Genomic DNA, 12,563 nt, shown 5'->3' with positions numbered 1-12,563 from the left:
CACGGTACGAAGTGGGCCATTCGCCAACGCCGTATCCCATTTATCGTTCGCTACGTGCGCAGCACAGCGGCGCATTTCACATCATGAGCATACCTCAGTGACGTCAGTCTACCCTGCAATTGGCATAAAGTTCTGACCACTCCTTCTTGGTGTTGCATTTGCTCTGTCAGTCAGTGTATACAACGAATATCATTTTGAATTAAAAACACCAGTTAAACCTTTTAAAACAGCCAAATATTCTGCCTTGCGAGTGAAAATAATCTGCACAAGGTGTACGACTGTTCAATCGCTATACCTCTTGCAAAACTGAAGGACATACACGCGAGTTTTTGCCGGAGGACTATGTCCCTTTATCGTGGAACAATATTTTTTTGTCGACAGCATAGAATCCAAAACACAGGCAACATGGGAACAAGAACTGTGGCAACGACGTGATTGACTACGAATAAGAGATATAATTTTATTTTTATTTTGTAATAAAATATTATTATTTGGATGGAGAAAACCTGTGTTGTAGCGTCCTAATTGTCTATTGCGGAGATTCACTGCTTGAAAATAAAATTCCAGTATACAGAAAAGTGAATATGATTCACTTTTACGTTTACTGATTTTTTTTTAAATGAAGGATTTTTTTTTTTCTTTCTTTTTGTGCCGAGTTCGCCCGACTGATTTCAAATGTTTATTTCCTTAATATACACGTTATAGAGTTCGCTCGTAATCTGTTTACCCTCCAGGGTCGGTTTTTCCCTCGGACTCAGCGAGGGATCCCACCTTTACCGCCTCAAGGGCAGTGTCCTGGAGTGTGAGACTTGAATCGGGGGATACAACTGAGGAGGATGACCAATACCTCGCCCAGGCGGCCTCACCTGCTATGCTGAACAGGGGCCTTGTTGGGGGGGGGGGGGGGTTGGAAGGGATAGACAAGGAAGAGGGAGGGAAGCGGCCGTGGCCTTAAGTTAGGTACCATCCCGGCAATTGCCTGGAGGAGAAGTGGGAAGTGGAAGATAAGAGTGGACAATATCTCCTGTCTCGTTCGTGTTAAGTGACCATACAAAGAAATCCTCCTTCTCCTAATGTCTTATTTTCTCCATATGCAGATATAGCTCATGATTGTGCCTTCTCCTATATTCTCCATTATCCTTTACTGGGCCCGAGATCTCCCTTAGAATCCTCCTTTCTTTGGCTTCTAGTTGCTCTGCCAGACCTTTCTTATTCATTGAGAGGTATTCTGCTGAATATAGAGCTTCAGGTAATATCTAAGTTTGGATTTGAAAGATATCGACCGTTGGTTTTTATTATTAAATAATAATAATAATAATAATAATAATAATAATAATAATAATAATAATATAATAATAATAATAATAATAATAATAATTTATGCAGCAAGAATCAAGAAAATGGAAGTCACTTTCCAAACCACCCGCAACATTTACAACAAAAAGTGCTTTTCCCTGAACACAAAAATTCGTCACTACAACACTGTCATCAAACCAGTATCACTGTATGCATCTGAATGCCTTATCCTGTCCGAGAAATGTTTGCTTGCGGATTTAGAGAGGAAAGAAAGAAAGATCTTACACACCATACTTGGTCCAAACTACAAAAATGGCATCTACATTAGAAAATCCAGGCAAGAAATATACTCTAAGATAGAGAAGATCACGGACACAATGCGTAAAGGCAGAGTTCGCTTCTACGGTCATATACGACGGATGATCGACTCTCGATGGACGAAACGTATCTTCAGTATATTTGACGCAAAACCAAAAACGGCAATGCCATGGTACGTTAATGTCAAGAAAGATCTTAAAGAACTGGGCCTACAAGCAGAAGATGCACAAGACCGAAATCTTTTCAGAGCAGCCATCAAGACTTTTGGGACTTTCCGGGACGAAAAACGGGCAACTGGTGCTAAATGGACAGAAGAACGTCGTACTAAACACAGTGAGCTAATGAAGACGATGTGGATCAAGCGAAAGACGAACAAATGCCAGAATGTAAAGTGAGGCTTATCGTGGTCCCTAGTTGGCCGATTAGCGAAGTTGAATGAATGAATGAATGAATGAATAATAATTTATAATGTAACAGTTAACTGATTTATTAAAATGAATAGAAAACCATAAGTAAGGCATAACACAATTTCAAACAGATCACAAGAGTACAAAAAAATGTTACGTGGGTTCCACCATTCACTCTTTTTTTTATTTTTCATTATTAATCGGGGTCCCGTGATGCAACAGGTTTAAGGAGTACTGGTTTAGACCATCTTCTATTATTAAGAATAGGATTTAGGGAGAAGCTCCTCCCTCCACGCTCTTATAAGCATAGGTAGACCCGGAAGGCTGACGACTTAAGCCGAGAGTTACAAAACCGTGTTTATTCAGCACACTCCATATGGTATGGTCAAGCCTGTGTGATGACATGGTTTTAGCGGCACAATGAAACGGTAGGTAGGCAGCTTGCTTGAATGGCAGCGCAGGTGTTGTGAAGGCCGAGAGAAAGTGAGGTGCGAAGGCAGGGCTCAAGGTGAGATACCTGAACACATCTTCAGTCCACAATATTATAACTACCCTTATTTCCACAAACTAACCTTGTAGACTTATACCTTAGAAACGATCACAAAGTTAAGTTGTTTTCGCCCTCCGATTTTGATCTACAGTCGTGAATACTTGTTAAGTTTAGAAGTTGTACGATTACCATTTTTATCATTGAATCAAGAAGCGTTTATTGGCAACTCATCAGCCTGAAGGCATGCAGGATCTTCAAACAGGATCTTCAAAGTTTATTGGCATTTCTGATTATGGATTGTTTTGCGTTTTACCATCCCGTTTACTTTACGAAGGAATTAAAACTCTTCCACAGTCCACCTGTTTGTGACCTTGTTTCGCCCTAGACCTCTCATTTTTAAATCATTAAAGAGCGATCTTGCCTATAGTTTAATAATAATAATAATAATAATAATAATAATAATAATAATAATAATAATAATAATAATAATAATAATAATAATAATAATAATGTCCGCCTCTGTGGTTAGCTTGATTAGCTGCCACCCCGCGAGGCCCGAAATCGATTCCCGGCTCTGTCATCCTGGAAGTGGTTTTCCGTGGTTTCCCACTTCTCCTCCAGGCAAATGCCGGAATGGTGCCTAACTTAGGCCACAGTCGCTTCCTCTTCTTCCTTGTCTATCCATTCCAGTCTCCACCCCTCCCCCCACAAAGGCCCCTGTTCAGCAGAACAGGTGAGGCCACCTGGGCGAGGTACTAGTCCTCCTCCTCAGGTGTATCTCCTTACCAAAAGTCTCACGCTCCAGGACACTGCCCTTGAGGCGGTAGAAGTGGGATTCCTCGCTGAGTTCGAGGGAAAAAACGAACCCTGGAGGGTAAACAGATTGTCCGACTCGTTGGCTGAACGGTCAGCGTACTGGACTTCGGTTCAGAAAGTCTCGGGTTCGATTCCCGGCTGGGTCGGGGATTTTAATCGCCTCTGATTAATTATTCTGGCTCGGGGACTGGGTGTTTGTGTCCGTCCCAACACTCTCCTCTTCATATTCACACAACACACTACACTACCAACCACCACAGAATAGTGATTACATCCCTCCATATAGGGTTGGCGTCAGGAAGGGCATCCGACCGTAAAACAGGGCTAAATCCACATGTTCGACGCAGTTCGCACCCGCGACTCCACAGGTGCAGGAAAAGCGGTAATATATATATAATATATAATAATATATATAATATATATATATTATAGTATTGTATTTATCGTAAGGCTTTTAGTACCGGGAGGACATGTCTGAGAACATGTTCGGCTCACCTGGGATGATGATGTGGGGCGAGGGTGAAACCCAGTGACGGCACGTAGCCTACGCCTGACGAATAGCACCATGGCGTCTGCTCAAAGCTTTACGTGTCCATCCGACGGATGAATCACCATCAACAGCGCCATGTACCTTCACTCCACATGAACGCTACAGAGAGGTTTGGAATTGAATCTAGGACTTTGACACGCAATCTAGAGATTAGAAATTGTATATTACCATCTCTCCTACCTTGCTGGCCAATACTCCGATGGTGAACTTTTTTTCGACCAACAGGACTCGAACCGAATAACCACTATGTCAGATCATGGCCATCAGGCGGGCTAATACTACTACTACTACTACTACTACTACTACTACTACTACTACTACTACTACTACTACTACTAATAATAATAATAATAATAATAATACGAGCCGCCGTGGCTCAGATGGCAGCGCGCCGGCCTCTCACCGCTGTGTTCCGTAGTTCAAATCCTGGTCACTCCTTGTGAGATTTGTGCTGGACAAAGTGGAGGCGGGACAAGTTTTTCTCCGGGTACTCCGGTTTTCCCGTCATCTTTCATTCCAGCAACACTCTCCAATATCATTTCTTTATCTGCCAGGCATTAATCATTGCCCAAGAGGACAGTGACACGCTTCGGCAGCCGGCACAATCCCTATCCTCGCCGCTAGTGGGGGCTTCATTAATTCCATTCCTGACCCGGTCCATTGAATGGAAACAGGCTGTGGGTATTTAATAATAATAATAATAATAATAATAATAATAATAATAATAATAATAATAATAATAATAATAATAATAAAGTGTTAAGTTTGCTGGATTCAAACCCGATGGAGTCGGTAGGTTTTACAGTATTTAAATGTGAGAGACTCGTAATAACACATCTTCTGTCTCGTTAAAGATAATATTTACCGAGCTGAATAGCTGCAGTCGCTTAAGTGCGGCAGTATCCAGTATTCGGGAGATAGTGGGTTCGAACCACTCTGTCGGCAGCCCTGGAGATGGTTTTCCGTGGTTTCTCATTTTCACACCAGGCAAATGCTGGGGCTGTAGCTTAATTAAGGCTACGGCCGCTTCCTTTCCACTCCTAGCCCTTTCGTGTCCCATCGTCGCCATAAGACCTATCTGTGTCGGTGCGACGTAAAGCAACTTGTAACCAAAAACAATCGGATCAAAGTTTCAGCATTACTGCGTCCCTTATAAGTAGAAGGGATGTTATTATTATTTTACGTCATAAGTGCTATTACGGCTAACGGAGACGGATTTTTTTCTGAGGAGTTCTTTCCCGTGCCGGTAAATCTGTACAGATATGGCTGTCATATTTGAATATTTTCAATAGCACTAGACATAACTGTCATCGAACCCGCGAAGTAGACCAGGTAAGACCAACGCTTACTGCCTGAAGTACTCAACTTGGCTTCCTCTACTTCTTCCCAAAGCCCGTCATATTCTTCAGAAGATTTTTGTTGCAGAGGCTTTTACAAACCACGTTATTCACGGATGTGGAATAACATTATACGTTCCTTCAACTTAAAGTATTAAATATTGCTGTTCAACATGTTTATACATTCATAGTTACATAGCGCCAAGCTGTCAGCATGAGCGATACATCATAAAGACTCCACGCAGTTTCTGTGACAAAGTACCCGCACTGTCACGGACTACGGGACCTTGAGGTGGCATTCCCTGGCAAGGTCTCGATGATGCAAACCCACGCAGACTTTACACACTGGTAATAAAAAAAAAAAGGGAAAAAAAAATGACACTTTGCGAGAGTCTCCTGCAGCTGACGTAGTTTATTTCTACCTTTAAGGGGGCGCCGCCACGATGAGTTAATACGTTGTGAAATATCCGTGGTTCACATAATGTGTGATCATCGATTGCATTTTTGTCGACCCCTCAAGTTGTAGAGCTTACCTGAGATTTGAGCACGAATCCTATCAGATGAATATTTTAAAAGCAGACTACAGACAGATGTACAAATCCAGGAATAATAATAATAATAATAATAATAATAATAATAATAATAATAATAATAATAATAATAATAATAATAATTTACGTCCCACTAAGTACTTTTACGGTTTTCTTGGAGCCGGAATTTGGTCCTGCAGGAGTTCTTTTACGTTATTCTACCGACACGAAACTGATGTATTTGAGCGCCTTCAAATACCACCGGACTGAGCCAGGATCAAACCTGTTAACTTTGGCTCAGAAAGCCGCCTTAGCCGTTCAGCCCAGCGATCGATGTTCAAATCACCACAAAGTACATTGAACAGAGATATCTGTCCTCCAAAATATACCGTAAAGTAACAGTATTATGCATGACGGAAATACTTTCGGAAAAAACTACCCCAGGTGGTAACCGGCAACGGGAATCCACCGTCGCTTTAGACGGCGCACACTGGCCTTCGGATTCTGGGGAGCCTGTACCAACACGCAAGAAGGAATCGGAGGCATCTGGAAGCCCTTTAAGTAATAGAAATGAAAGTGGAATATTGATTTTATATGATATAGTATTTATTTTAACTTAATTAACCAGTGAATGCATTAGCAACATGGAGACTGTTGTGTGTCCTTCGCGCTCCTAGCTCTGCGCCAGCCAGCACCGCGCACGCCGCAGCTTGGATTATGCGAGACTCTACGAGACTACTCCAGTGCGCTTGCTCGTGACGTCAGTCTGCACTATAAAAGGAGCACCTTGCAGCCACTTAGTAGGACTCCCCACTGTCCAGCACCAGATTACACTGAACGTCGAACACGGAGGTTATCCCTCTTAAACATGTGTCTCGGCCAGGTGGACTGAATTCTGGTTGTATGAGGTTTCACCTCTGGTCACTGCCTCAGTTCCCGTTCCTGCAGCCACGTCGAGCCCCGATGCCGGTATTCTACACATCCTCAGTCCTCACTCAGGCTCCGAGACCTACATTAGATTCTCTAATTGAGAATATTCATCTCATTTCATGACAAGCCAATGGAAATAACTGCATTATGTTAGTAGGAACTTTCATGGCCAGTTACGCTTATAAAACCGATAGTTTTCGACTATCATTAACTCTACCATTTTACAGACTATCTCATCAAGATAGCTTCGAGTGTACATAAAGTTAATGTGTATAAAGTGTACATTTCTACAGACTCTCAGTCTACTATCAAGATTAGTTACTTGCGAATTTACTCAGCTTCAAGAAAGGTTTAAGTTAAATTCATGTATATATTGTATAAAGTCATATTGAAGCAATAAATTTATGTTGTGTTCCAGTAGCCTATACCTGATGTTGTATACAACAGAGACTCTGAAAACCGTGAAAAATGTAGGCCAGTTAGTGGGACGTAAAAAACCAATACCATCATTACTAATAACATGAAAAACTGAAACACACTACTCCACTACTGTGCTACCTTACTGCGTAAAACATATGTAATATTCTATACGATATACAAAATAAATGGACAAACTGCTTCCTAAATCTATGTATTAAAAGAGCTTACTAAAAACAGCTTTGGCAAATCCGTCCGTTCTACTGGACCGAGTTGCTTCATTTATGTTTTATTTTCTCCGGAATTACCTGCCGGTGAATCATGAGACCTTGATAGGTCTCTAAGTTCAGCCAACTTTGAGTAATGATCACTCCAATAATTGCAGGCGAAGGCTTACCCTAACCCGCAATACATTCTGTACTTAGCAGGTTGCTAAGCGACCAACACTTTCATTAATATTCTGATGTATGTGATAGTAATGTCATTGCATGCAGCCATGTTTGATTACTACCTGTCAAGCCAGAGAGTATACACTTCCTCTGATCACGGAAGAATACTATTATCTGCTAGATACTCTTTGATTCTCTAACCTTCTCCAGCTTCCAAATATATTCAACAGATGGCAGAGCGTTCCTTATAACTTACACGCTACTAAGGGTAAAAAGTCTACGTACAAACAGACCTCATCATTATTTGTGAACACCTATCGAAGGATAATCTAGCTACACTAGAAAGAGTGGACGCCATGTATCTTAAAAAAGTTCTCTGCCTGGCAAAAAAAAAACTCTCCTACTAGACTAACCTGTTAGCTCAAACCGTTCTGTATAGAATAACTGCGATTAAAAGTACCATTGCTTTCTACGGCATAATACCAACCTTTACATCAAGAACTGCAGGATATATTGGTGCCAAACAGACGGCATGATGACGTCAGAATGGATGAATTCTGACTTCAAACTGCGGCATACCATAACGCGCTTCTCGTTAAATGTTCACAAAACCATTGGAAAGGGCAGGCAAAACAATATGACTCCGACAGGCGTGTCAAGACGAGTTATCTGACCTATTTATAACGAATGCTGCTGAGCGTCACGGGTCCTCTAGTACAACAATAAAGCAATACCTATCAAATAATAATAATAATAATAATAATTTTTTGCTAGTTGCTTTTACGTCGCACCGACACAGATAGATCTTATGGCGACGATGGGACAGGAAAGGGCTAGGAGTGGGAAGGAAGCGGCCGTGGCCTTAATTAAGGTACAGCCCCAGCATTTTCCTGGTGTGAAAATGGGAAACCACAGAAAACCATTTTCAGGGCTGCCGACAGTGGGGTTCGAACCTACTATCTCCCGAATACTGGATACTGGCCGCAGTTAAGCGACTGCAGCTATCGAGCTCGGTAATAATAATAATAATAATAATAATAATAATAATAATAATAATAATAATAATAATATGATGATGATGATGATGATCTGCTATCGTTCTAAGACATCAACCCACGGAGATATTTTGAGGATACTCGTTTAAAGCTGACATGGTTTGATATCCCTCTGACCTCCTACAGAATGAGGTTCCATTCACGACTGGTCACAAGAGTGAAGGTCGGCGGATTCACAGTGTGTCTCGGCCCACAAGTGGCCACGGCTGTAGTCCAAGAGCTCTGCACTCCGACCGACCAACCGAGCAGGGAAGGGGTGGTCACGGCTCTTACCGTGGCTCTATATCTCAGAGAGGGGCTGATCCCCACCGTGGGCTGTCCTGAGAATGGTTTTCCATGGTTTTCCATTCTCCTGCACTAAGCCGAATGCCAGGACACTTCCTAGTATAGGCCACGGTCGCCAAGCCTTTCACCTTCTCCACACATCTTCATCACCACCACAAATCAACTGACCTGAGAGACGGCGTCTCCGTCTGAGAAACCCATTTCCCTTTTCAGGGGAGGAATGCAAACAATTTAGTAACAGTATATTGGAAGGATTGCTGTACGTTGAGGATTTATCCATAGGAATAGTGAACTTTCTTTACAAAATCATACCGCGAGTTATTTCTTATTACAGTATAATTATGCCCACTTGCAACGCGCATATATTTGTCATTGAACTTTCTGGCTTAAAAAAAAATAATTATTATTCATGTGGCAGCTGCGAATTTTGCTGTAAGTGTGCGTTTGGAAACCAAGAAGAGCGCTGTTGAATAAGAAAATATTTTGATGGCTAAACTGGAATGGAGGGAGTCAGCTGCGTTGGGGTATCTAGTGAAATACAAATATAGAAAATGTAATCACAAAAATCAATGGCCTTGTCCTTTCGAGGTTTGTCGGCCATAAAATCCTCTACAATCCTCTATCTCGCCTATGGCTCAGAACAGTAGTCCAAAGAAATTTCCTATTCCCATATTCAGTGCTTGCTTCAGAATAATGGTTTATCAAGCCCAATTCAACAATCTTACGATACCAACTCTAGCAAAAGTGAAATGTAAACCCACAAATTCTTGAATTCAGGAAATCATCCGCTATACTTCTATGACTTCTCATTTCAAAATCACAAACCACAACTCTTGGCTCAAAATTACGTCCTTGGGTGTTGCAAATTTGTGTAAGTTTTCTAAACATACATACGTAGCTTTCAGTAAGTTTATCTGGTAAAAAGAGGAACTACAGGAACACACCGTCTATAGTAGTAAGTATATTGAGTGTAATTACGTAGTTAAGTATTATTAGTATTCTAATTAACGTGTGTACACCATATGCGTGTGTTTTTAATTATTGGATTTGTATCTGTCAGAAACACAATAAATAAATAAATAAATAAATAAATGCCATCTAGCAACGTGGAAGGAAGCAGGTTCATTCGTTATTTGCTTCTTTACCAAATCCATTCGGTTAGATCCTTTCCCCATGAGGCCAAAATATTCACATTTAACTGTTTCCTTGATTTGTCAAACCTTCTACTCAGATGCGATTCTCTATCATGATTGTATTCGATGTGTTCTGTTTCTTCTGTAGGAGATTTTGAGCCCTATTTTAAAAGCAATCTACGTAATTTTTCAAGTTTCTCTTCTTCTTCTAGACTTAACTACCCATACAATACTAAAATACCTGGCAAAACTAACAAATTTTACTATAAACTAGTAGCGTAAACGCTTGGTGCATGTCAGATCCAACAATCAGTTCTCATGAAGGTTTTCTGGTTATGTTGCAGATATCAAGATGGCTGCTGTGCTCGCAGCGCTGATCCTCGTCTTCTGTTGCTCCGCACTTGCAGAACAACTACCTACCAAAGTTGAAGTAACACGGACCTCCTTGCATGTAGCTCGTAGTCTCGACCCCGACACAACAGAAACATTGAATGTCCGTACGCGCACTGGAGAAGTCGCCTCCTTGATCGTGAAGAAGCGTGGCGGAAAATCGAATAGCGTGCCAGCGCCTGTCTCAGTAACATCATCACCAATGCAAGTGCAGGGTGAGGACGATCCGCTGAGAGAGTCTAAACAGTTGGGAGTTCCAGCACCCGTTTATGTCAGGTCTTCTCCTGTCTACGTTAAGGGGCAGCAGCAAGGGTGGAAGAGGGCGCGGGGACTCATCAGTGTTGACAAAGAAGGTATTCCAGTGGTGACAGGAGTTAGGATGCCAGACGATGAATCTGACAGACACGTATGGAGGAATGCGAGAGTGATAAATAACGTTTTAGTGCCAAATACTCAGAATTCTAGAGACAATACAGTCCAGCAGACACAGAACTCGCAATATTCTAGTTATACGGGAGAAAACATAATTCAACAGACACAGAATTCTCCACAATCCATTGTAACACGCGACAGGATTGTTCAGCAATTTCAACAGACTCCTACCTACTTCCCTTCAAGATTCCAGCAAGTAGAGGCTTCACCATACTATTCTGCAACCCGAGATAGGATTCTGGAGCGTATCAAGACTATTAACGCTAGGGAGAGTGTTACAAGAGCTAGGATGCTGAGGAGATCAGACACACCGCCCAGCAGTGAGTTTCAGGCTAGAGTTCTGGAGTATCCAACACCTGTAGTGCAATATCCTATGGACAGCACCAAGCAATCCAGAGTTTCCTTTGAGGAAGGCGTGCGCACTCCAGTGTTACAATACGCACATCCTGAGTTAGGAGTGCAGGTAGCTCGTAAACAGGATGATGGGGAAGACAATGAAGAGAGTAGAGCTCAACAAGAAGTTGATAACGGATTGCTAGCATACTTCGCACAAGATATCCACAGTGACCGCAGTCCGTACGCTTATGAACCAGGAGTAGACAATGAAGAAGATAAGCCTGATGCTACTTTGTACGATAAAAGATCTCAGGACGACCAGGATTCATACTCTTATGGACTGGCTAACGACAAATACATCAGGAGATACCCCTACAATGGATATAATACGAGATATAATTACAACCACATACCTACTTACGGGTACAAAGTAGAGGCACGACCTTTCTGGGAGCGGTTCAAGGAACATGTGCAAACCAGTATGGACAAGATGTCGGATCTTGCAAGACCGGTAGTCGAGCCCCTCGTTGAGGCTACACATAAGATTTCCCACAATCTGGGCTTGTCTTCAACTTCTGAGACTAAGATTCAAGAGAAGGTAGGCACTGCTATGGCTACGTACCCAGTGCTTCTTCCTGCGATTGGTTTGGTGGCCGGGGGAGCAGCTCTGGGTCTAGGAGCCGTCGCCATGGGGAGGTACCTCGACATAGACCTGATGAAAAGGAGCAATGCTGATCAGCATGATGGTGAAGATGGAGACAAGGAGCTGTCGGCAGAACACAAGAGGGCGCTTGAGCAGCTAGTTCGTAGTCTGGCCGCCAGGGAGGAGCAGATCAAGGTGAGATTTTTCTGAGATAACAGCCTTCTGGGTTTTGAACAAAACATTTTCTTATTCTTCTTCATCATCATCATCTTCTTCTTCTTAATCTTAATCCGTTTACCTCCCAGGGTTGTTTTCCCTCGTACTCAGCGAGGCATCCCTCCTCTATCGCCTCAAGGGCTGTGTCCTGGAGCGTGAGACTTTGAGTCGCGGTGATATAACTTGGGAGAAGGACCAGTACCTCGCCCAGGCGGCCTCACCTGCTATGCTGAACAGGGGCTTTGTGCAAAATCACATCAGCCATCTGTACTCTAACGCTTCTCTTTGGTAATGTTTCTCAGTCATGGCCATCCATCAATACTTCACATCATAACTTGCAAGATCACATCGACCATCTGTACTCTAACGCTCCTCTTTGATAATATGTCTCACAGTCATGGCCATCCATCAATACTTCACATCACAGCCTGCAAGATCACATTTATTTGGGGAAGAAGTGGGAAACCACTTCGAGGATGGCGGAGATGGGAATCGAACCCCCTCTACTCTGTTGCCCTCTCGAGGCTGAGTGGACCCCGTTCCAGCCCTCCTATCTCCTTTCAAATTTCGTGGCAGAGCCGGAAATCCAACCC

General features: G+C 42.5%; 1 protein-coding gene across 1 annotated transcript in view; it reads left to right on the top strand.

Annotated features, from left to right (window-relative positions):
• The window catches only part of LOC136883526 (uncharacterized), a 104,669-nt gene that overhangs the window by 66,187 nt on the left and 25,919 nt on the right, over nt 1-12,563 (top strand). Inside the window, exon 2 of the mRNA XM_067155891.2 lies at nt 10,298-11,949. Coding sequence (XP_067011992.2) covers nt 10,306-11,949 — 1,644 coding nt within the window. The 5' untranslated portion in view covers nt 10,298-10,305. The remainder of the gene's footprint in view (nt 1-10,297; nt 11,950-12,563) is intronic.

The sequence above is a fragment of the Anabrus simplex genome, chromosome 11, assembly GCF_040414725.1.
Source record: "Anabrus simplex isolate iqAnaSimp1 chromosome 11, ASM4041472v1, whole genome shotgun sequence".
NCBI lineage: Eukaryota > Metazoa > Arthropoda > Insecta > Orthoptera > Tettigoniidae > Anabrus > Anabrus simplex.
Note: the sequence above shows the minus strand (reverse complement) of the source record. Positions and strands in the feature narration are given on the sequence as shown.